This window comes from Echinops telfairi, unplaced genomic scaffold (assembly GCF_000313985.2).
Source record: "Echinops telfairi isolate 266 unplaced genomic scaffold, ASM31398v2 ScPeMD7_7415;HRSCAF=8453, whole genome shotgun sequence".
NCBI classification, from domain to species: Eukaryota; Metazoa; Chordata; class Mammalia; order Afrosoricida; family Tenrecidae; genus Echinops; species Echinops telfairi.
In genome coordinates, this window is record NW_022111315.1 from 506,519 (window position 1) to 531,521 (window position 25,003).

Consider the following 25,003-nt stretch of genomic DNA (forward strand, 5'->3'; position numbering starts at 1 on the left):
GTATTATTGCACTTATCCATCCGCCTAATCACTCACTCAGAGGAAATGAGCTGAGTGGGGCTATGATTTGTTTTTCCAAACTCCATGCAGGGGTTAAGTGATCTTTGTTTCCTTTTGTAAGTGCTCTCCAACCTTCCTTTTAATCATTAGACTCTTGCCCTGAATCAGTATCAAATGTATTTATCTATAATTTGTGGGACTCATTTTTTTCACATTTGTGACAATGTGGGGCTACATTTGGATCATCTCTAGACAGCCTTTGTACATCTCTTCCAGTCTTCATGAGGTTTTCAAAGCCACCATCAGTTGTCCTGCAATTTTTGATGCAACTCCTCTCAGTCCCTTGGGACGTATTGACCCAGACCATGAGAGGAAGTCTTCAGAGCTGTCTTCTACTAGCCTGCCTTCTCTCTGGTGTCCACTCTGTCCCTTTCTACTCTGAAAATCCTTCTCCTTGCAAAAGAGAAGAAGCAACTAGGAGCTGAAGAGGCTTTATTTCCGCTCTAGAGCCATCATTAGCAAAGAGTTCTATCAGGGTATCGTCATCACTCATCCAATGACACCCAAACTCTTCTGCAATTATGACAACCTCGGCCACTGGCCTTTTCCACCATTTAATTGGAACCTTCTCATGGGGTCAGGTCAGTCTCCTCGCCACTCTTCCCACATGACTGAGGTCTGTTCATCTCCATGCTCTGGCTGAGGCTTTTCTCCCAACCTGGAATGCCCATCACTCTACCCACCCACTCTCACACACAAATCCCACTATTAAAAAAACCAAACAAATCCCACTATAAACTTTCTCGCAATTTTCCAGCCCTATTAACCGTTACCATGGAATTGAAGTCACGTACTAGATTATACATTTCATTTGATCATTGTTAATTTTTGTCTTCTGAACTGTAGGCTCCCCAGAGTGTGTCTTCTATTCCTCAGAGTATATATAGTACAAGGCCAGGTCTACATGCCTGGTAACCATTCTTGCTTCCTGTGGATATTTCCATAGCAACCAACCTCTGGCTACAGTGATTAACCTCTGGCCCTTCATGCACAAACCACAAATTCAGATATCAAGAGAGCTGGGTCCACCTCCCCAAAGGACTATAATAGAAACCAGCCGAAGCTAGGGATAGAGACTGAACCCAGGTTAGGCACTGATGAGTTTTGCAACGTGAAATAAAATCCAAGTGTATCCCCAGCCTCCTCTCTTCAAAGAAGGAGTTGAACTTTTTAGCTGGGTTCAGGGCTGGCAGCCAGAAAGAGGGCCGAGAACACTCAAGCTACCTGGGAACAGCACTGCTTGTCTTGGCGGTCCCCTCTTCCATTCAGATTTTCCAAAGTTCTGAAGACCAATGAAAATCTCTTACCAAGAGCTCCCAATTAATATTGGAGCTGGTTTTGCTATAGCACCTTGAGTTCTCAGAGAACAGGCAGTGTCTAAATTTCCCCCAAATAGAGAACCTTTTAATTTGGTGGCACACACACACACACACACACACACACACACACGGAGGCAACATTTAGTAATATCTAACATGGAGTAAACAAAGGATCAAAAAACCAAAGCCTCTGGGTAGACCTCAGAAGGTCATGGAATCCAGCTTTGCTTTCAGAAAGATGACGAAACCCAGGGCCTTCCTTAGTGGTCATTCACTCCATTCGGCAACTGTTGAGGACCTACTCAGTGTCCATGCCCATAACAATTTTCCCATGTGTCTAACAATTTCCTTTTACCTCTACCATTGTCAGAAGAAATGGAGAGTAAGTCCTCAGGTTCATTATTTCGTTGGAGCTAAAATTTTGAGGATGGTCACAATATACTTGTTACATAATACATGTACCATGATTATTAAATTCTATCTCATTGGCTTTCCTATTTCTAAATAAAACAAAAATATCCTAGCCCTTTGGCACACTGCGTTTGCTCTTTTTCAAACCCTTGGCAGTAGTTCCACACACTCTGAAAGTGTGTTGATCAAGGGTAGACCCACTAATACTTTACAGGGCCCAGGTAATGGTAGGTAGACTGGGAAAAGTTGAGTTGGACAGTGGGGAGGATTGTATGTCACTGGATTGCTTTCTAGGTCTGTTTCTGACACTACGATGTCAGGCTTTTCTGGGCCCATATCCCCAACTATAAAATGAGGGGTTGGGCTAATAGTTCTACAAAACTCAGATTCTGATTATTCCCAAGCTACTCTAAGTCATATTTTTGTTACTGTATGTCAGTATCCACGTTCCTTTGGAAAGAAAAAAAAAGAAAAGACAGGTGGGAGGGCGGTGAGAAAGGAAGGAAGGAAGGGAAGAGAGAACAGGAGGAAGACCAAAAGAAAACCAGTTGAACTCTCTATATTCATTCAACTTGTTACCTGCCCCGACACCCTCCCCTCGGTCCTTTGAAAAATGTTTTAAAACTGTATTTGTGTGAGGTCAATAATTCCACATTTCTCTTGTACCCATGTACAAAATTGGTATATTTAGTTCTGGTGTTTGGGCTTTGTACATACTATCTTTTGTTAGTCTCCTCTGAACATCGTTCTGGTTGTGATGGGTCATTGCCCTCATTTTGTCGGGGTCATGTTGAAGAATTCTATTCCTGATTTCTGAGGCTCAGCAACCCTGCCTAAGTGTTACACTTGATGAACAGACTCCTACTCTAATCCCTCAAGTCACCGAGAAGCATAAGAAATACTACAATGCTGACCTTATGGCGCCCCATTGAATTCATCCCTCAGGGTTGACACAAGGAGCCACCGATCACTAGTCTGGAGAGAAATTGCTCCTAGGGCCTCAAATACTTTCCCAATGATAAATTCATATAACAGGAAATAAGTATCCCTGGGGAAGGAGAGTGCCTCTTCTTGGTCAGTCACCCAAGTCCACATGTCTGATGCTGCACTTGATTCATATGCAATAAAGAATTTCAGCATGCTAAAGGTCAAACCACCTCCCACTCTCCAGTCTGGGACGAGGTAGGGTAGTGGTGATGATAGAAGAGGCAGCAGCAGTGGCAGCAGAGGAGGCAGTCTTATTTTTGTTGTTTCATAAGGAGACCTGAAGTGTTGAGAAGATGGCTTCAGCTGCATGAACCCAGAGCATGTAACAGGGTGGAAGGGAGAGAGTCAGTAACTTAAGATCGGGGAGGCTTTTGTGCACGGTGCCAGTAGAGTGAAGCCCAGAGTTATATTAGCTTGAGAGAGGCAGAGATAGATAGATAGATAGATAGATAGATAGATAGATAGATAGATAGATAGATAGATAGATAGAGGCAGAGAAAAAGTGCCTAATTTCTAGCCCATAGTGGCACTCCATGGATGTCTGTGCAAGGGAGGCAGGTTGGGAGTGCTAACTGGATTTTTTATTTTTATATCAAGACACGGTGTTTAAAATTTTTACAAAGGACAAACTCCATGGGTTTCCGTTAGTGTTTTAAGAACTTTTCATAAAAAAAAAGCCAACAACAAAAAATACTGCCTTTTTGAAAGAGAAATGACAGACACAAAAGCGACTATAAAGAAAATGGGGTGAATTTTTGATAGCATGACCCCAAAGGCAGAGGCAGAACCCAGGGGCCCAAGGACCTCCTCAGAACGATGTTGACCAAATGTAGGGTCCCTTGATCTAGCCAGGACAATCCTGCTGGCCTCTGTGGGAAGCAGTTCACCCTGCCATTTCTACAGCCCTTCAAAGGGGCAGAGCTGGTTGGAGAGCTCTCTCCTATGGTCCTTCAGCCCCATCGTTGGCCCCTCCTTCCTTCCGTTCCATGGTCTTGCTCACACGTTTCTTTCTTGAGGGTCCTGCTCCTTGGTCTGACTGTGTGAACACTGAGGGTTCCAGAGCCTCTTTGCACTCATGAGTTGGAGAAGCATTTGCTCCAAAATAAAACAAAACGAAACCAAACAAGACCCAGATAAAGATCAAGTCTTGGGGAGGAAGAGCTACTCCGCTCCTTAAAGCTCCCAAGTCTGGCGTGGGTTGGTGGTACAGCTCCGAGAGAGGCTGGAGGCGAGCACCAAGAGGGTGTCCAGCCACTGCTTTCAGGCCTCCAGGGGTGTCTGTGGTCGGGCTCAGCTGTTGGTCCATGAGCCCTCAGTTTACGAAGGACTATTTTGAGTCCTCATTTGAAGGGCTTGCTCAGGTTTTTGTACATGCAGGTGCATGTCCACATCTGTTTGTGCAGGTGGATTTGCTGTAGGGTGTGGGTGCGTGCTTGTACACATGTCTGTATGTGTGTGTGTGTGTGTGTATGTGTGTGTGCGCGTTTGTGGATTTGGGAGAGGGTGAGAGACGAGTGGTGCTCCAGGCTGGAGCTATACTCGGGTAGTGGAGTGTGAGTGGGGCAGCCCAGTACTGTTGAATCCTGCGGCAAAGGTGTTGTAGGGGTGCAACGTCTGCAGCCCTACCAGGGAGTTGGGAATCATAGTGATGGTGTTGGGGGTCATGAGTGGGATGTCATCAGGGGAGCGCCGCAGCGTCAGGGTGTAGTCGGGCAGTGCAGTGAGGCGCAGTGTGTCATGGGGGGAACCTGCCTCACACTCATGATGGGTGGGGCCCAGCTGTAATGCTGCCAGCTCCTCCTCTGGAGCAGCTCCCAACTCAGGGGCCCCAGCACCCCTTTGAGGGCTAGGCTGTCGAAGGGGTTCCTGGCGCCGTTTGTCCTTACGGTAGTAGAGGGCAGCGAAGGCCAGAACATTAAGGAACAGCAGGGAGGCACCCACAGCAATGGTGACACTTAATTCAGTAGAGTAGTCACGAGGGTTCTCCACCAGGAGTGGCCCTGCATCCTGGTCCCCATTCCAGGACCCTTGGGCATTCTCGTTGCTGTAGGCAGGTGAGATGGCTGGCCGCTTGGTGCTCCAGGTCTTGCCATTGGGCCTGCGGGTAATGTGGGAGCTGTGGGTGGTATCCGGGGGCGGCACTTTGGTGGTTGTGGACGTATAGTGGAACATGTCATGCAGGTTGTATAGATGGGGCACCAGGTGTTTCCAAAAGGCTACCTTAGTGGCCCGGTAATGGTCGCGAACCCTTGGTTTCAGCCCGATGTGAAGGTAGAGCTGGTCTCGGGGATTGTATTTGGACCAAGCCACTTCTTCAAAGCGATTGGCCTTGGTGTGAATGAACTTGGTATCCTGGGGGACCGGCTTGTTAGGATCCCTGAAATACCACATGGAAATCTGGGGTCACCACTCTACCTGAATAAGAAAAGGACCCAGCATTGTTTCTCAACACCCACCCCAAACCTCTTACCCCGTCAAAAACTTTCCATCATTTCTGTCTCTTGCAAGGGCCCTCCCTCCCCCTCTGCCCAGACCTTTTTCTTCCCCAGGGCTTGACCTCTTATTCCCCATGGGATCATGAACACCATCTCGTCCTTCCTCATGGTCATCCACCAAAAGCATGCTTTGGCTTCTCCCATGCCACTGAGCATCTGTCAATCTTTTCAGCTACCCCATTTTCCCAAGGATCCTTTCAAGGTTCTTTCTGGCTGTACTTTCCTCCCATTCCATGTGGTCTCTGATCGTCTAACCTTAACTATCATAGTTCTGTCAGTAACCTTCACTGCTGCTCAGTCCCAAAGTTAACCATGTTCAGAGCCTCAACACAATTTCTGAGGGGAGGAAAATGGCACGAAAGCCTTGGAGTGGGGAAAGGTAAGAAGTGGGGGTGGGGGTGGTGAAAGGGTTACCAAGCAAGATTTGGGGATGATCTGAGGAAGAGAGATAATGGAATAGGTTTAGATAGAGGAGTAGAGGGCATTCTGGGGTCCCAAAGAAGAAGAACCCCCGTATCTCCTTACCCAGTCTTGGCAAAGTTGGTCCAGTAGGTCATGACCACAGCACTGAGCATAACATCATTCTTGGAGAAGTTGCAGGGAAAGAGGTCGGTGGGGCCTACCATAGGGACCCCAAAAACATAGGGTACTTCATCCCCATGAGCTGCATCTGACCAAGCAGGCTTCATGAGGCTCTGGCAGTGATGGTAGAAGGCATAGAAGTAGGTTGGTGAGCCATAACGGGCATGAAGATCCGCGGTCACTACTGAGGGCTCCACCCACTGATGGTCAGTGAAGAGTGCCACCAGTGTCTTACGGCGGGTCTCAGGGTTGTCGCGGTCTGCCCAGTCTGTGTACATGAACTTGATGGTCTCCCGCAGGGTGTCCTTACCCTCAGGATAGCCATACAGATTGTCCACAAAGTTGGAGACTGAATAGTCAAAGTCAGTGCCAGAGACACCATCCTCTGGGTCCACCACCCCTTCCACAAACTTGAGACCCTCACCCTGGTTGACACCTAGCATGATGTCATAGTTGAGGAACTCGCCCTGTTCCATGAGGATCTCAGGGTCATCAGGAATGACATCACCATCAATCACAGGGCCAAAGGCCACATGGTAGCGGGCCGGCTGGATGTCCTGCTCTACCAGCTCCTTGGCACTTTTTTGTCGAAGGCAGTCCACCATATCCACGGTGTCTAGCACGTTACAGCCCACTTTGTCTGCCAGCAGGCTGGTGTACTTCACTGGTTGGTAGTTCACAGCCCAGCTGGACAGAGCAGAACCACTTTGGATGATGGCCCTCTGGAAAAGCCCTACAGGAGACAGGCAGCACCAGGTCAAATGTGTTGTGGCCCCCACAGCCTCGGCCTCCCTTGCCTAACCCTGGGGAACAACTAAAACTTCTCATTCCTTTGATACCGAGGCTGCCCTCTGGGTTAACTGGGCTCAGAAGAAGGAACTGTTTTGATTGGGGATGATGGATTAGGACAAGAGGAGGGGCTGTCATGCCCTTTCCCTGATTGGTCCCCTGCCTGGTTCTTCCACTGCTTCCGTGTTTTAGTTGGTTGGTAGCTTGGGGGTTAAGAAAATGTCAGGAAGAATTAACCTTTTGGATCCCAGAGATCAGCTTCCTTATGCTCCCTCTCTTTATCTTTCGTTGTCTTCCCCTCTTGCTTCCTGCCCAGCTGGGTCCAGCTCTGTGCCAGCACACCACCAGGGAGCTGCCACGCACACCACAAAGGAGTCTTTTTCATGAGAGATGAGAAATGCAGTCAGGAGAGAGCCTCACATTCTGGGATTTTGGTGAAGGATTCCCCAGGGCAAAGACCTTGGGGGTCTGAAAGTCTCCAGGAAATGAATGTGCCCTTCCAATCTGTTGTCTCCACAAGAAGAGATTCTTTTTACTGAGGCTAAGGGTGCCTCAGATCAACATCTTCCTCTAGCCAAGAGGGAGCCTGTCTCCCAGCTCAAAAAGAAGGTGATTCTTCCCCTCTTGGCAACAAAGAAAAAAAAAAGGATATAATTCTTTCAGTGGCCCTAACATTCCTAAAAGAGAGAACTGAGTTTCCAGACACACACTTTCATTTCTCTAAGTTTGCATGGGATGAAAGAGAGGGGGAGTACTATAGATTACTACTTAAAGAGAGAGCCCCATTTTTCTAAAGATTATTCTCCATGAGTCAATTACAGACAAACCCAGAGAACAAATCTTTAAAGAAGTCAGGCCTCAAGTGCTACTAGCTCCTCTGGAGACAGAGTACAGCATCATTCCGATCATCTCCCCGTCCTTTGCCAAGTGCAAGGAGCCCTGGTGGTGTAGTGGTTATGCATTGGGCTGCGATCACAACAGCATGTGGGCAGTTTGAAATCACCGGCAACTCCCTGGGAGAGAGACTGGGCTTTCTACTTCCGAAACCAGTGACCGTCTCGGAGGCCCACGTGGGGTCGCTCTGAGTCAGCAGTGACTTCGGCTGATTTGGTTTTGCAAGCAAAGGGGATCCCACTCCAACTGCTGTGTCCCCTAGAAACACGTTCGCTGTTTTCAGAGATGCAAATCCCACCTTAGTCTTCTTTGCCAAGGGGGCTCCTTGGAGGGACAGAGACAAACATTACTAAGTCAGAACACATGAGTTTTCTCTCAGGGAAATAGGTCCTCTTCAAAGAGAGACTGAAGTCTTCCAGTGAGACTATCACTAATGCCTGGGGTCGATTTCAATGAAAGACAAACAAACAAATAAAACCCTGTCCTTGCTCACACATTCCCTTATTTCAAAGACAGGTACCTTTTACAGGAAGAGCTTTTCTTTGTAAGAAGCTCGGCTTTGCTTCTCAGAGATGGAATGTTCTCTGTCGTTCAAAGGTGGAGAGAACATTTCTTTTTTTGAAAAAAAAAAAAAAAAGGGTGGTGGTGGTGGTGGTGTTGATTTAGCATAAATTGGCAGGGGGACCCACCACAAGGAGAGAGTCTAAAAATGAGAGTCTCCCTTAGGTGGGGTACACCTTTAGGTGATCTGGAGTCTGATAATTGATCACAGTCCCTCAGAAGAAACCGACTTCACTGATTAGTGATTCTCACATCAGGTGCATCTTGTCCCTCCCGCCAGCACGTCTCTTCTTTTATATAGACTTGTTCTTCAGAGAGAAAAGCAGAGATTCAGTTTCTTACAACTAGGAACTAATTTCCACTCAAGGCCTATACTCCCAAATAATGTGTCCTTTCCAAACGGAAGGATTTCCCCTGCCCCAAAAGAACTCTCATCCCCTCAGAGAGGGTATGGCTACTCCCAGTCTTCCAAAGCAGACTCCCCAAGGGGTCTCATCTGCTCAAGGTGGGAATGAGGCTATCTCCATCTCTCTCTCATCTTTGGAGCTTTCTTCCCCAGAGAAATCTTTCCCTTTCACTTCTCCCCCAGAGGGACACTGAGCTGGTAGAAGAGGCAGGCTGATTCCCCCGGGGTCACCCTGGGGCACGGAGCTGGGTATTCTGAAGCCTGGAAGGTCTGAGGGTCAGAGGGGGCCAGTCGTTGTCTAGTTCATGTTTTGCTCCACGAGCTACTCACCCTCAGAGTGATGTGATAGTGTGAGGAGGCTGACACAGGACGCCCCAATGCCAGAGCCGAAGACAGTAATACGGCGGGGATCTCCACCAAAGAAGGCAATATTCTCACTCACCCAGCGAAGGGCCTGGATTTGGTCAAGGAGCCCATAGTTGCCTTTGGCAGCTTGATCTCCAGTGCTCAGGAAACCTGGGTTCAACAAAGTGCATGAAAATAGTGAAGGCAGAGAGACCAAGGACTTGGGATACGATGGGAGGTAGAAGTGGGGGAAGGTCAGGACAGAAGACGGATGGGCAGTGTACCTCTTGCAACCCAGTTAACCATTGTTCCTTTTCCTACAAGGCCCAGCATCAATACAGGAATGATTGGCTCTCTGCCCTACATCCATTATCCAGTTTGGAAAGAGGAATGTCCTGATCAAAGCGGATGCCCCCCTTTAGGACACTTAAACGGAAGGAACTGCTAACGGCCAGAACTCAGCATCCTTTGTCCTGGTGAGCCATCCGGGACATTTCCTGGTGTAAGACTGAAAAGAGCAAGGTCCTTGTAGTCAGATAGTTCTGGGACTGAGTCCTGGTCCTATCACTTAGTAGCCATTGAACTTCTGAAGCTTGGGAAAATCATTTAAAATCTCAGGGTCCTACTCTCTCTGTTGTCAAAAGATAAAAATGTCTCATAGGGTTGTGACAAGGTTAAAATGGACACGAGGACATGTGTATAATGTGCTCAGCACATTGTAGACCCATTTACATATCTTTCTCCTTTCTTCTCTCAAGGAAGTGAACACGTGCCCCCTCTGCCCCCAAAAAGGGCAGCAAACCTTAAAGTCTCTTCACAATGCCTGTACAAATTAGTGTATCTCAACCTCTTTACAGGGCCTTGGATCAGCCCCTTCCCCTGATTCTCCGGTCAGGTCTTTGCTCCCATTCTTCCCAGAACAAATGCACCAGAAATTCTAGCTGTGGGGCCCAGCAATCTGTTTATTATAAGTCTTCCAGGTGATTTTGATGCTTGCTAAAGTTGGGAAACCACTGGATTAGCGCATCTCTTTGGTCTGATGGAGAAATGGGGAAGTCAGTGCAGTGTGTTACCACAGAAACACGTTTTCCTGCCCACCCACTGGGATTTGCTGCTGAGGAGACATGTCACCATGGAGACTACCTTCCCACCCACCTGCTGGGATCTGCAGCTGTGCAGACTTGTTACCACGGAGACTATCTTCCCGCCCACCTGTTGGCTGTTCCACAGAGATGTCCTATACCCCATGCCCATTTCCATTTCCCACGGACCCTGCTATCTTATTTCATCTTTCCTTCTCCTTGGACTTCTTGGAAGGCTCCATATCTCTTGCCCTAAGCTTTGCGAAGGGTTCTTTCCAGGCGGGTAATTGTCGTGGACCTACACATTGGAAATGCACACCTGGATCATTGTTTTTGACGGTTCAAAGCTCGCTCGCAGGACCGAGCATCAACTTTATGTGAGGCCATGTTTGAGGAAGCTCCCGCAGCTCAAAGACAATGCTTTGACGTTGTTGGCAGGCCCCGGGCAAGAACTGATTTCAAATAGACAAGACTTCATCACTGTCGTTCTTGAGTCTTTCCGCATCTAACTTCTGCCAAAGAGTCCATTTCACTCTCTTCAAGTGTGTTATTAATTTACCTTTGGTACAATCAAGTGTGTAAATGACTTAGTTATTCCTCCCAGGATCCCGTCACAAGCCCTCTTTAGGCCCAGGTTCCAGATGAGGAAATGAGAGGCTTAAAAGAGGATGCATAGAGAAGTCCAGTTTCTTCTAGACAAGAACACCAGCTTCCATTTTGCCTGGTACGTTCACAAATTGCTCCTGTGAGTCAGAAAAGTGATGCTGACCAAGAGCTCACCTAGCTGTCCAAGCCTTGAGACTCTTGAGCAAAGAGCACTATGTGCCTCTCTTAGCCCACCTGGCCTCCCTTTCCTACTCTCTCTTTGCCCCATATTCTCTTGCACTCTCCTCTCACTTAAGTGAGAGCAGACGTGGCTTTGGCTTTTGTCATGGCATCACTCAGTGAAGTTTGTCTAATACCCAGGAACAGCCTGCATTTGGATGGGATAAGGGAAATTTCTCCAGCTTGTGCTGACTTATGGGGTGAAACAAAGGCTTAAAAGGGCTGGGTGGCGGATTTGATTATCTGCCTGGAACCCCATCAACCTTGGAATAAAGAGTACTGAAGCATGTGGATGATACCATGTCACCCATCCCTACTACAAGAATCCGACTTGAAGTACTACATCAAACAGGTATGGGCACTTGAGACTACAACACAAACAACTACAAGCACACAGACGCTGGAAGTCTGAGAGAGCAGTCACTCTCTACTAGTCCCCCCATAACACAGCCATCTACAGAAACCACAAGAGATGGGTGACATAGCAAACGCTATAAATTGTCAGTCTAACTCTGAGCCAGTCTTCTTGGGCCTAAGATCATACTGCAATGTATGGTAAATGGTTTGTTAACAAAAGATAGGGCACCAGGCAGATGGTATCAAAATCTGATGTTTGTATCACGTGAGGCCTGATGTTGACCAGGTTTTCAGTTTGTTTGCAGTGCCCATTTGTGAGACCTTACTCCTCAGCGCCACCCTATGTCCTGCTGGGGCCACTTTTTTTGCTTGGCTCCAAACCCAGTAGGGACATCTCCTGCCTTGGATTAGCATATGGTAATTACACAGCATGTGTGAATCACCCTAGATGTCTACGGAAGCACCTTAGCGTGAACCGTCTGTTTGGGCTCTGGAGAAACTGATGGGAAGGGAGGGTAAAGTGATTCAAGTAAGGAACGTTCAAAACTGGCCACTTGCTCGAGTGCTTGGCAAACAGAACAACAAAGCCTCCAGGAATACAGCCAAATCCCCAAGTGTTAGGGACACACACCTATGTTCTACATCTAGTACCCAGAATCCAATCAGTGGTTTATTTATCATGTTTGTGTTCCAGAACAGGACCTGAAGGGTGCCCAGGAAGGGAAGGGGAACTTCTGACCAAATCTCAGTGTATGACTCCTTCTATGGTTTGGGTAATATTGCTTTGACTATTAATCACATAAGCCTATTTGACTATTAATTGCATGTGCTGCTCTGGTTATCCAAATGAGAGGAGGTTGTAAAATGGTGTCCATAGGGTAAAATAATTGTAAAATGGCGGGTTTGAATTTGAGTTTTATGAATGAGCTTCAGGGGGTGGGAGTCCATGAAATTATCTTTATAAGTTTTTATGTGTGTGTATGTACATTTTGGGGGGGAGGAGTCCAGAGCTTTTGTTGTGATTTCAAAGGGGGTCATGGCTTCCCAAAGGTCTTCTGATAGAGCAGGAGTAGAGCAGTTGAAGGGTTATGAATTTTGTGACCCAGGCTGTCAGAACCGAGCTCACCAGCAATAGCTTTCTGTGTGGCCTACAGCTCCCAACTGACACTTCAAATCCTCTGAGTTTCCCTCTTATCCCTTCTCTGCGTCCTTTCCTTGTGTTGCTCTTGCTGCCTCCCTTCATCCCTTCCCTTTTCTCTCTTCCTTACTTTCTTCTCTCTCGTGTCCTCTCCTCTCCTCCAATTATCTCTTCTCCTTCATTCCTGGTTGCTCCTATAACAGGGAACTGAAATATATTGTATTTTTTTGTACTTGAACTTCAATGAACTTTGCACCTATAAGTTGAAAAAGCATCTGAGTGGAACATTTTCAGTCACTCTCACTAAGATAATCAAGTAGCGAGACTACTTTTGGTTTCCAACTACTGCATATGTATGTCTATACATCTGTGTGTGATTATGTTTGTGTATCGATTACTCTTTAGGCAGCTGTGTGGTCCAAGTGTACAGGCTGCAAACACCGTCATGGCCCCTCCTTTACCATCAAATACTCAACAGGACAGTCTAACTTATGAGAGCCTTGCCATGATGTGATGTCTGAAACGATGGGAAAAGACAGAGGAGCAACAGCAGAACCATGAAATCCAAAGTCTACGAGGCTGTGGAGAGACTAGACAGATGGCCAGTGAGCTCTATATTTGGTGTGCCAGGTACCACACAGGCTCAACTTTTTTCAGGGAATATAATTTCTCCAGTCTAAACCAAAAACAGTTACCTTCCCATTCCACATCATATGAAAGGTTTATAGTGCAGTAAAGGGGAAATTGCCATTCTGAGCATACAATCACAGGGCAAAGGGAAATGCAACACCAGGGCCTTTGGGATTGGAACTGGAAGAGCAGGATACCCAACAACAAATTAAAAGAAGGTCCTATCAGCCAATGGGCCATGGACTAAGCCATGCCTAACTGCTAGTTCAACACCCAGGCCTATAGCTATAACAAGCAGCCTAGTCTTCCACTGGAACCCAGAGCGCACCAACCCTCCAGGCAAGAAGTTGGCCTCTTGATGCCAACAAGGTGATGGGGCTGCATATGTCCTCCAAGGCTTGAGTGAGCACTTCAAAGTGAGGAAGGCCCTGCACAGTTGGTTTCACTGCTGAGGTATATCCATTTACTTTAAGACCTCAATATCAAGGAAGGTACAAGGTACAGGGGCAGCCTAGCCCACTGACAGACAGCATGTGAACAACAGAGTATGTGTACGTTAGGACATATCAGGGTGTATGAGGTTGGGTGTGTATGCGTAGGAATGTATATGTGTAACAGAATGGGAATGTATGGTGTTATATGTGTGGAGAAGGCACAGGTGCATGCATGTGTGTATATGTGGACATTTCAGTGTGGGGTGTATAAGAGTTAAGTTGAGGGTGGATAGAAGTTTGTGTAGGCACAGATGTGCATGTGGATGTTGGGAAGATGGTGAAGGACTAGATAGAAGTTTGCTCTCTCTACACCTGGCTGCTATGAGTTGGAACTGACTCAATGGCACTTTACAACAACAACAACAACAACAATAACAACAACATATAGTTGTGGGGAAAAATGTCTAAGTGTACGTACTGGGTATGTATGTGGGAGGTATATATGGGGAAAGTGTGTGTGTGTTGTTTGGGTATATGTGCAGTGTATTTATGGTATGTGTACACGTGGGGAGTTTATGTACTTTATGGATATATGTGTTGATGTGAAAGCAGGAATGTGGGGTATGGTGTGTGTGTTCAGGTATGGGAGAAGTATTTGTGCATGCATGGAGTTGGGAGGTGTGGACATGCAGGTATCTATACACATGGCAATAACGGGTTTGTGTGCGTATTGGGAAGGTGAAGGAAATATATGCGTATGTGTGCAGTATGTGAGTGTGGGGAGTGAATGTAGAGGTGGGAATGTTTAAGGGGATACGTGCATTTGTGTGTGTATTTGTCTGTGGGTGGGTAGAAGGAATTTTTATGTAAGGTGTACATGTGTAGGATGTGCATTTGTGGAGTTTGTGTGTCTGCATGGGAATACACAGGATGTGACTCTGTGCTGGGAATACATAGGAGGGTAGAGGAAACTGTGAATGTGGATATATGCTACATATATGGGTGTAGATGTAACTTTAGAATAGAGATTTGGAGGGAGGAATGTATGGGACTATGCATGCATGCATGTATGTTTATGGATCTATATTTGAGAGTGAATGTGTAAGGGTGAGATCAGGACCCTACAAAACTTAGTCAAGCAAAAACTGGGAAGCAGAGACTCGACTTGGGACCTAAGAGAAGGTGTGAAATTTGAACCGAATCCTCAATGGTGTCTAAACATTCCGCAAAAGGCCCTGTGAGTATGGGGAAACTACCAGCACTTGGGTAGAGGCCATTAGATAACAGCACTTTGGCCAAAGTAGCACCAGCTAGAAAACCAAGGCCACTTGTTCTTAACACCCCAATCTTCTTCTGTTCCCCTTCTAAAGCACTTGGCAGAGAACCATACCTAGCACCCCAACTCGATAGTTGAGGGTGATGACGATGACGTTGCCATAACTGGCGAGGACACTGCCATCAATCATGTTGCCTGTCCCTTCCATGTAAGAGCCACCATGAATGTAGACCATGACAGGCTTAGCGCCACTGTCCCGGATATCTGTAAGAAGAAGGGGTGAGACATAGGCTGGGTAGGATGCCTTCTCAGTCCTGGGTCTGGGGCAGGGACGGGGGAGGGTGTGGGAAGCAAAGCTATCCCAGGTATCAGGACACGATTGCCATCTGTAAGGGCAGGACTCATGAGGCTACTCAGCCTGAAGCTCAAGAATCAGCTAAAGACAGTTGGACTTCAAGGGTGTTTTTAAAGACTTTGCTTTCAAGTGCTTCCCAGTGGAAGGCAGCCGGGCAGCCTGATCAGCTAGGCTTAGGTGGGCCACAGATAAGCCCTAAGGGTAGGGGGCAGCAGGAAAAGGAAGGGTGGGTTCCTTATTTGGATCAAGTGAGTGAGTCCCTGCCCTGGGCAGCCAGGAGTCCTGGGACCTGACATGGCTTTAGAGAGCAGCAGCTAGGGAGTACTGAAACCCCCAAGACTAGACCGGTTACATGGAAATACGGCCATTGGAAGCAGCTGGATCCCGGTGCAGAGACAAGAGGGGTGGGCATAAGGAGTGGCACAGGGAGAGAACATGGAAGGAAGGATGTGGGGGAAATGGGAGTCAATGGCAGAGGTGGGGCGGGAAGAACCTCATGGACATAGTCGCTCAGCCATGTGCCCATTTCCTCTGTTCTCCCGGGGCCTTAGGCAGATTTAACTGGAAAAATCGAGGACTGGGATGTGGATAGAGGCAGAACTAGGAATGAGAGGCTTCCCAGTTAGCATTAAGATGACGATGGAGTCTCTCCAGAGGCCATTTAACAAGGGACCATTGGGGCTGGAAAGTCAAGAGAAGGCCAGATCACCTTTGTCTGAAACCCTTCACTTTGTGACTTGGAACCGACCCTCTGCCACCTTAGCACAACCCTATCAGTTACCAGTGGGCCCGCCTGAGCTGTCTGGCCCTTCCTGGGGCAGAAGGGAAGGGCAGAACACGGAGGTTGAAGGGAATGCTCTCTGCTGAGAAGCACAGGGAACCTGCTTTCCAAGGAGAAGGGCTGACCCAGTGATCACCAGGAATCTTACACCACCTATTGACTGGGGCTGTGGGGCCCCGGCCTCAGTTTGGCATTTAGTGTACAGCCAGTGCTGAACCAATCACAGCCCATGGCTCCGAGACCACCTCGCTCTTTCTGGGAGAAGGCTGGGGAGGTTCTAGGCTGGTCCTATTCCATCCTGCCCCTTTGACCATCACTGTTTCATTCATGCAATTCAACATCCTGCTAGGCCCCTGCTGGACCAGGAGCTGATCTCCCCTTGAAACCCAGGTATCTCACAGATGAAATATAGGCATCTCCCCACCTAGTTTCCTTTGTCCCTTTCCCTGTCCTCCCCCAGCTCAGTCTTCTCCCTCTATCTCTGCTGTTCAATAGGTGTCATGAGCTATCAAAGATGGAGGAGGAAGCTGTCTCCGGCAGTGCCCACTTCAACTGCAGAACTGAGGACGGGGTGGGGAACCAGGGTGAGTAGGTTGCCCGCCCCATAGCTCGGCTGGTGGTCTCCTGCTCCAGTCAGTAATGTCCATCACCCTGGAACGCCCAGTGGCCAACCAGGCCAAAGATGGATGAGCAGGCCAACAGCCTTGTGCAGGAACAGAAACACACCAACGGACGGACAGACAGACAGATGGGGCTTCTCCCCATCAAGAGGGGGAGGGGCTCTGTGCCATGCACCAGCCGCCACGCCCTGCAGCCCCCAAATACCTTCATCTTCATCCCCGTCATTATCCGCTAAGTCCTCGCCCTGTTTCTTAGCGCCGGATCCTGGGGAACCAGACACAGGGAGACACAACAGCACAGAACAGAGAACAAAACAGAGAGAGAATTCAAAAACAGCATGACTGCAGTGTGGCCCAGCAAGCCAGTTCTGGGCCTGGGCCCAGGACAGGCAGGAGGGATGGCAAGAACTGAGGGAATGGGTGGGCTGAGGCCCAGACCTTCATCAGGATGATGGTGTTGCAGGCCCCTGCTGTGCTGGCCTCCTTGCACCTCCCTGCCCCACCTTCATGTCCCCAATGGCCTATCTCAACCAACTACCTTGGCATCCCCCAAACCTTCCCAGTTAGGAAGGAGGTAGGAGGAGGTAGTCCAGGCTACAGTGCCACAGACTCACTCAGGGAAAGGATTTATTCTGGGTAGGAGAGAAAGAGAGAGAGAGAGAGACAGAGAGTTGATATGGAGAGCAGGGGTGGTACTGAGAGTGAGAGGTGGCATTGCCACCAGTCAAGTCCCTGCTAGTATGTGCAGGGACCTCAGTCCTGAGCTCACTACCCAGGCCCAGTGAGCAAGCTCCAGTTGGGCCTCAGCTGACCCTGATTCCCACAGACGAAGATGGGAGATGCAGCTTTCCCTTTGGTCCATCTCACGGAGGCCTTCTGTTCTGTTTAACGGCAAATGAGATTCCTGCCCACAGGAATCAGGTCTGAGGGCAGCTAGCATTGCTCTAAAAATTAGAGAGAACCATGGAGGGATGGAGGGAAAGAAGAAAGGAGAAAAGGAAAAGGGGACAACAAGAGAGAAAAACAAAGAGATAGGAATAATGGTAATAGTTCCTACCATGTACTGATTATTTGCCATGTGCCAGATGTTCGCTTTAATATGGATTGTTTGATTTTTACAGCTCAATGAGGTAGGTACTCTTGTTATTCCTGTTTCACTGGTGGGGAAACGGAGGTTCAGAGAAGTAAAGTGACTTGCTCAAACTTGCACAGCTAGGAAGTGCCAGAGGTGGGATTTAAACCCAGGTCTATGTGACTCCAAAGCTCATGGTCTTTCCACTGCACCATGCCACCTGGTGGCAAAGGAAAATGCGAAGGGAAGAAGAAGATGGGACAAAAGGTGGAGCATGAAGGGGAGGGAAGAGAGGAAATAAGAGACTAGAGGAGAGAAGACATTGAGGACTTAGGGGCAAGCTCGCACCCATTCTCCTCCCTGTTATAAGGAGATTGCAAATGCATCTTGGAGCTGAGACCGGCTGTGGAAAAAGGAGCTATTTTCTGGATGCTAGTCAGTATGCAGAAACAAGTAATGATACTGGCGGCACAGGGCTTACCCTCTGGGGTCGGACACTAGTCACCCTCCCTCAGCCTGGAAGTTGCTGAGCTGCATTCGGGTGATGGAATTTCCTTACAGCTATTAATCCAAACAGGAATCCACCTCATATTAATTACTCAGTGGTTTTTCAGCTAGGGCCAGAGCCTAGCCCTAGGGGTAGAAAAAGCTCTGGCTTTTGAGTGGTGCTTACTGTCTGTTCATCTACCAATATTGTCCTCAGAAGCCCTGTGGGAACATGGGACCTCATCACCCACACAGTGGGCAGCCCTCAAACAGAAAGAAACGGCCCCACCCCAAACATGCCTTCCTTCCGATCTGATGGGGGTAGGGTGGGGGTGAGGCAGGCCATCCCCACGAGATCCTTCACTTCCCATCAGCTCAAATGTCAAGGATGTAGCCCCTTTGTTCCCTTCTGGGACTGTCTCTGGGTTGCTGCCGTATTACAGGCTCTTCCACAAAGGATGCCTTTGCTAAACAGCTCTTTACTGTAGTGCCTCTCATCCCCATCCAACTCAGCTGACACTCTCAGATGCTGAGCTGGAGCAGCCCCACCTGATCTATGCATACCACAACCCTAACCTCTATGTTGTAGACAGTCTCTGGGTGTGGCCCACCCCCTGCGCCCGCCGGAGGCAAGATTGGTACCTCTGTTCCAAATGGCCCACAAACTCTGGATCGGGAACTAAATTGAACCTGCTGGATGACCAAATGCCCTGCCCCACACTGTCTAGAATCCATTCTCCGGCTAGCCTCTGGGGCATAGGGAAAGCATGTTAACACTAGGCTAGGAGCCCTGTTGGTCCAACATGCTCAGCTGCTGACCGAAAGGTTGACAGTTTGGCACTACCCAGCGACTCCACCTGAGAAAAACCGGGAGATCCGCTCCCAAAATGAAAGCCCATGAAACCCTCTGAGGCAGGTGTATTGTGTTATGTGGAGTTCCCGAGTCAACATTGACCCGATGGCACCTAACAAGAGCTTTTTCAGAATAATGAGGAGGCCTTTAGTAATTTCTACATCTTTCCCCTATCTCTCCCCACTCCCCGCCTCCATCCACATTCCAAAGGTGCCTAGCACAAGATCTAGTCAAAGATCATGATTGGTGAATGTTTGTATGTGAATGGGGATTTGTAGTCTGCTAGGCTCTCTACAACAAGAGCCCTGGTGGTGTAGTGAGTGGATTATAGGTTGGGCTGCTAACCTTGTGGTCAGCAGTTGTGACTCCACCAGCTACACCGAGGGAGAACGTTGAGGCTCTCTACTTCTGTAAATAGTTACAGCCTCTGGAGGCACTCTAGAAAGAAACACTGGCGGCTTAAGTGGGCTATGCATTGACTTGCTGACAGCAAGGTCCTCCATTCAAGCCGACGAAGTCGCTCCATAGGCAAAAAGATGGGGCTGTCTACTCTGGTACAAACGTAAAAGTCTCTGAAGCCCAAAGGGATTTTTCTACTCTGTCCTCCAGGGTCACAATGAGTCAGGATTGACTCGGTGGTGGTGTTGGTCTGGTTTCTTGGAGGCTCACTAGTCAAATTCTCAGGGCTGAACTATACTGCCCTAAAGCTTACCAGAACCCTGAGATCATTCTGCTTCAGACTAATAATTTCATCTTTTCCCTCTCCCCCACCTCCAAGTAACTCAACTGGAGCAGGTTTTAGAGACCCTCTTCTTGAAGTTGAAGGTATGGCTAAGGCCAGGATAGCTCCCTGGCAACTTTAGATGTGCAAACAGAGGTTCTTAAAGGAAAGGACTTGCCTAAGGTCTCACTGTGAGTTAGCAGCAGAGCTGGGACTCAGTTGAGCTGGGCAGTTCCCGGACGTATACTCTTTCTGCAGCACCACAATGTTTCTTTGCACAAACATGATTTACTGAGGGCCTACTAAGTGTGAGGTCCTGGGCTGGGTATAAGGATGTGGTGAAACCCTGCCCCTGGGTCTCACTCAAAATCACTGAGGATGCCTGCTCAACGTGTGGACTCCCAGGCTGTGCCCCCAGAAACTCTTTTTCAGTAGGTCTGGGGAACATCCCACCCTGTCCCCGCTGACCCCACTCTAAAGAAACCAGGTCCTAAGATTTGAAAGGAAAACGAACTTCATGCCTTCCGAAGGGCTGTAGGGAGCAGGCAATGGCTTTTTCCTGTCATGGGGCCCGGGACTGCAGTTCTGCCCAACACACCGACATTCCATCGTTTTTGTTTTCTGTGTTGGGGAGGTGGAATTGGTCAGACGGGAGTTGTCTCCCGTGTGCTACAGTGGAAAGAATACTGCCTGGAAGATCAAGAGACCAAGGTTCTGTTCCCAGCTCTGCCACAGCACAGCGAGCGATGTGGCCTAGAGTAATAGCAAGTCACTCCCCTATGTCCATTTCCCTGTCTGCCAAATTGGGACATTGAGTTTTGCCTTATGTGCTTCCAGAGATGTGGGGAAGATTTTATGAGGATGAAAGAACTTTGGAGGAAACAAAATATTCAAACATCAAGAAACATTATCCAGGGTAACAAATTCCTCACAGCAAGAGGGTACCATTAGAATTCAGCATCTCTCGCGTCTGTTAGAGTCCGTAGTTTCCAGAACCATGTCCTGCCACCAAAGTAGCCTGGGTCTTTGAGCTAAGCTCTGGTCACAGAGATGGTGGGAGCAGCAGTAGGAACTAACCTGTTGGTCTAAGCTTCAGGATAGGAGAGTTGAGTTCAGACTTCCAACCCTGGGAGAGTGCTATGGGAGGGATGATCTTATGGCTTGACCCACCTAGAATAGGAGAAGCCGCTGGCTCTATCTTGGCTGCCTGGGGTTTCTCCTGAGGTGTCACTGAAGAAGTCACTAGCTCTGTCTTTGGCAAATGTGTTAGGGTGACATTTAGGACTGGGAAGATTGGAAGGCATTGGGTTGCTGCCTCTGTCCTGAACCTGCCTTTGGTCACCAAATCCTCCCTGGAAAGCAGCCAGAGGCCTAGGACAAGGTGGAGCTTGTGCCTGCTTACCGCCCCCCACCTGAGCCTGGGCTACCTGAAGGAAGGCTGGGTAGGGGCAGGTGGGCAAGCAGTCCTCCCTCTCTCTCTCTCTCCCTCCCCGCCGGCTCGCTACCTACCTCCTTTCCTACATATTTTCTTGTTGGGCTTTCTGGCGCATTCCTTGGAAATCCGCTTTACTGTAAAATGAATAAAAAACTAAAAAATAACAGGAGGCCTTTGCCCAGGGTCATGCATTCCCCCACACCCAGACCCCAAGAGCTGCTCTACAGGTTGGGCACATGGCAGAGAGCCTGTCCCACCATCTCCTTGTTTCTATCACTTACCTTAGTAGAAGCCCCATGGGAGGAGGCTTTAGCTAGTGAAAGAGGAGGCACCTAAGTATTGCCCGCCAGGCTTTTTTCCTGCCCCTCCCCTGCCACCCCCCACCCCCCCAGCCTCAGCTCCCTTGGCCACACACACCTACCACCTTTCAAAGCAGGTGGAATGACAACAGGGGGCCCTGGTGGAGCCAACATCCTCCCGCAGGCAGCTGCCAGCAGTGACCCATACTCCCCCAGGGAGCCCCGACCCTCCCAATCCAGAACTCTGGATCTAGACCTGTGAAAGCTCTTGGGCCTGGCCAGGCCTTTCTTGGTAACAGTGTCACTTACACATGGGAGCTCGGACAATGCCGGGAGAGGGAAGAACAGGGAGGGGAGTTCGGAAGGCCAAGCAGAGTGATGGTTATAAGCATTGTTCACAGACGGATGCATGCTGCAGGGCACACAACCACATGCAAGCCACAAACACAAAGGGCAGGCGGGAGGCAGGGAGGTCACAGTGCCTGGTGGTAGCACTCACCATCCTCCGTGGGCACATAGACGTTCAAGTAGAGGCAGTCTTCATTGGGCTCCTGGATGTAAGTCGCAACGATATCCAAGTTGGCAGTGAACCAGACGGGCAGCATGACTTCGGGCACAGCTGTGTGGATGTTCTGGGGGCACACTGGGGGAAAGTGTGTGGCGTTCCGGATGCCCGACCAGGATGGGGGTGGCTCAGGGGGCAGAAAACGTTTCTCGCCGATTGGGGGAGCTGCGTAGGGCACCCCAAGGTACTGGTCCACAGGCCCAAGGATCTCACTTGGTAATGGTACCCGGGCACCCCTTAGCTTCCCAAAGTGAGTATTGACTGTGGGTGCTGGGGCCTGGGCACTGACCCTCAGCACCAAGCTGAGGAACCACAGGATGAGACACAGGCTCCGGCCAACAGTGGGCTTGGGGCTCAGGGACAGCAAGGGCGAGCCAAGCTGCAGCCACATGTTCTGGGCAGAGGGACTGGCAGGAGAGGCCGACTCCAGGGTCACAGCACCAGCCCAACAGACAGCCCCTTCATGGCCACACTGACTTGAACCTCAAAACTGAGCTCTCAAGGGACACCTACAGGTGCCCAGCCACGGAGAGAGCAGGTCGTCCAAGCACCACAGCTTCAGAAAGGGAACTTCCTCAGGGCCAGACAGGCCTGTGGAAAGAGGGAAGTATGAGTCATCCAGGAGGGTCTGGGAGGGCTACAGCGGAGATCTTTGGGCCCTACTAGGCTTGGGCTATTCCTTTAGAGTTAGGAGAGGTTTCATATACCCAATCTTCCAGGGACCCAGAGCTGATCTCCACTGCCAGTCAGAACCATTCTATGTTCCTGGCCATGGTTGGAAAAATCCAAGGGAATTGTCAGTGTCCAGATTTTGTCATTATAACTCCACAGTCCCCAACTTCACCTCTGAGATAGTTTATTGTGCCAGCCTGTCTAACAAAACCTCCATGGCTAATGGAGTTCAGAGTTGCATGTAGTGGCGAGAACTGGAAACGGAGCTTAGGTCACTCTGCATGCTGTGTGAACACGAGCTACCTAGCCCCTGGGACCTGGAAAAGCCACACAGGGACCTCCACATCAGGCATGGTTAAGATCCTTAAACTCATTCTGGGACAGCGAGGCACAGCAATGTAAAGTAGCAGCTAGGCGAAGGATCCCATAGAGAGGCTCCTCACCCCGAGGCAGAACAGGGCAGCCAGCCATTTGTCAGGGTCCTGAGACCCTCTCATTCCCTTCCTCATAGCTCCCCTCGGTCCTCATAGCTCCCAAATCCTGAAACTTTAGTCTTTTCTGTTGGCTATCTCGAATCTACAGTGTCAGGACTGAGGCAGAAGTCCTTTTGCCCAGCACCCTTAAGCATTGTTGACTGACGTTCAGTCAGTGTCAAATAAACCAAGGCATGTGGGAGACACAGACTCAGAGGCTCACAGAAATAAACTCACAAAGACCCAAAGAGCAAGTGAGAGACTAAGCCAGAATCACACCGTGATACTCACTTGCAGAGACATACATTCGCAACCCATAGGGATCTTCACGATAGTCCCACATTTGGAGACAGCCTCACAGAGCCAGTGACTCACATACATTCAGAGAGACACAGAGACTTACTGAAATATAGTCACATACACTGCATAGGTAAATATGCAAGACACACACAACATCATGGCGACACATAGGTGGAAACAGAAACAGTAAAGGACCCACACACACAGTACTGCACATGTAACACATATACACAGGCACACACACAGGCTTCCACATGGACAGAATTGTGTGGGCGTATGCGCGACACACACACACACACACACACACACACACACACACACGAGAATATTTAGTTTTCCTCCATTTCTCCCGCCATCCAAGATTGCCGGCTTGCTCCTTTAAGAACTGGCTGAAGGGGTGGGGGAGGGAGATTGAGAATGCCCAACAATCCGCTGCCACTGGAGAGGGAAATGAGAATGTGTGTGCACGCGCGCGCGCGTGTGTGCGCGCGCACATGAGTGTGTGAGAGCGAGAGGGAGGGAGGGGAGGCGGGAAGGAGGTGGGCAAAGTGACTAAAGGGGTGGAGGCTCCTAGGAAATGAGGAGCAAAGTGTGGGGGAAAAGATCCCAGACACTGCCCAGAATGCACCCGGCGGGGGTGGGGGTGGGGGTGGAGGAAGAAAGGGGTAGGAGTATGGAGGTGGGGCAAGAGGGAGTGAGTGTGTGTGTGTGTGTGTGTGTGTGTGTGTAGGGGTGGGGGGGGATAGTCCGCAGCTGAGTTCACACAATCCCCCCATTCACCGTCTCCATGGCAACTCAGGGGCACAGACCGCTCATTCACACAGATTCACCGCCAACTACCCCCCTCCCTTTAACCCCCTCAGTACCACCCTTACCCCACGCATTCAATTAACCCTTTCAGGATGTCACCCTCTCCAGTAACCCTTTGGTGTCAAATGCCGTTCTCTTTTGAGTCAATTCTCTGCAGCCCCTCCCTTGTAAACACCTAGACAAACAGACCGACCCCCAAACGCCCTCTGTACCCTAGGACCCACTGTTGGACCTCCATTCTGGTCCAGCTCACAATTGGGGGAAGACAAGGGGAGGTGGCAGTGCTGAGGATGAGAATGGCATTCGGGGGCACTGTGGGGACCGGAGTGGTATTGGGCGAGGGTCATTGTGCAGGAATGGAATGGGTATTGAGAACTGCAGTATTGGGGACTACGTGGGCTGGCAATGGTACTGGGGGATGGAGCTGCACTGGAATGGGGAGAACAGGAGAAAGGCGGGGGGGGGGGTGCGCTGCAGAAAGAGGGGGAGGGAGCTTGGCTGTGAGATGCTATGATGGAAGGGGAATGGGCTGCACTGTGGGGGAGGGGCACTGGCAATGTGCGGATAGGTTCAGGAATAGGGCTGGGGGCACTCAGTAGGGGTATTTTGATGAGCATGCGAGCCTGATTGTGGAAATAGAGGGATCAAAGGCGGGAGGATGATAAGGATAAGGGATTTAGGAAGGAGGAGGAGAGGAAGAGAATGGGGGTAAACGTGGGGGTAGGGGGGTCAAAAGTGGCTATGAAGAATACTCGGCTGGGAGGGATAGAGGGCACTGGCTGGGGAGCGGAGGAGTCCGGGATTGAGGAGAGAGGATGGGGGCAAGGTATGAGCAGCTAGAGGATGAGAGACCGGGGCAGGCGGCCTCACCTGTTCCCCGGGCTGCTGCTGTTTCGAGACTGAACCCAGCTGTGGACCACCCATATCGCCTCCAGGCCAAGGGATCCGCACCCGAATCCGGAGAACTGCT

The 25,003-nt window shown here is 49.5% G+C and overlaps 1 protein-coding gene across 4 annotated transcripts; it reads right to left on the minus strand.

The window, feature by feature from the left end:
* Positions 1-3,336: 3,336 nt before the first annotated feature.
* NLGN3 (neuroligin 3) lies at positions 3,337-25,003 on the minus strand. 4 transcript variants are annotated; one of them, XM_045296981.1, is made up of 8 exons: positions 24,904-25,003; positions 21,713-22,369; positions 20,989-21,048; positions 16,553-16,612; positions 14,706-14,855; positions 8,835-9,020; positions 5,798-6,587; positions 3,337-5,154 (listed from the first exon to the last, which is right to left on the minus strand). In XM_045296981.1, the coding sequence occupies exons 2-8, from the start codon at positions 22,167-22,169 to the stop codon at positions 4,311-4,313; spliced, it is 2,547 nt and encodes an 848-aa protein (XP_045152916.1). In that variant the 5' UTR covers positions 22,170-22,369; positions 24,904-25,003; the 3' UTR covers positions 3,337-4,310. The 4 variants fall into 4 exon arrangements, with proteins under 4 accessions (XP_045152916.1, XP_004716729.1, XP_004716728.1 ...); XM_004716672.2 differs by lacking the exon at positions 20,989-21,048; XM_004716671.2 differs by lacking the exon at positions 24,904-25,003 and having other exon boundaries at positions 21,713-23,764.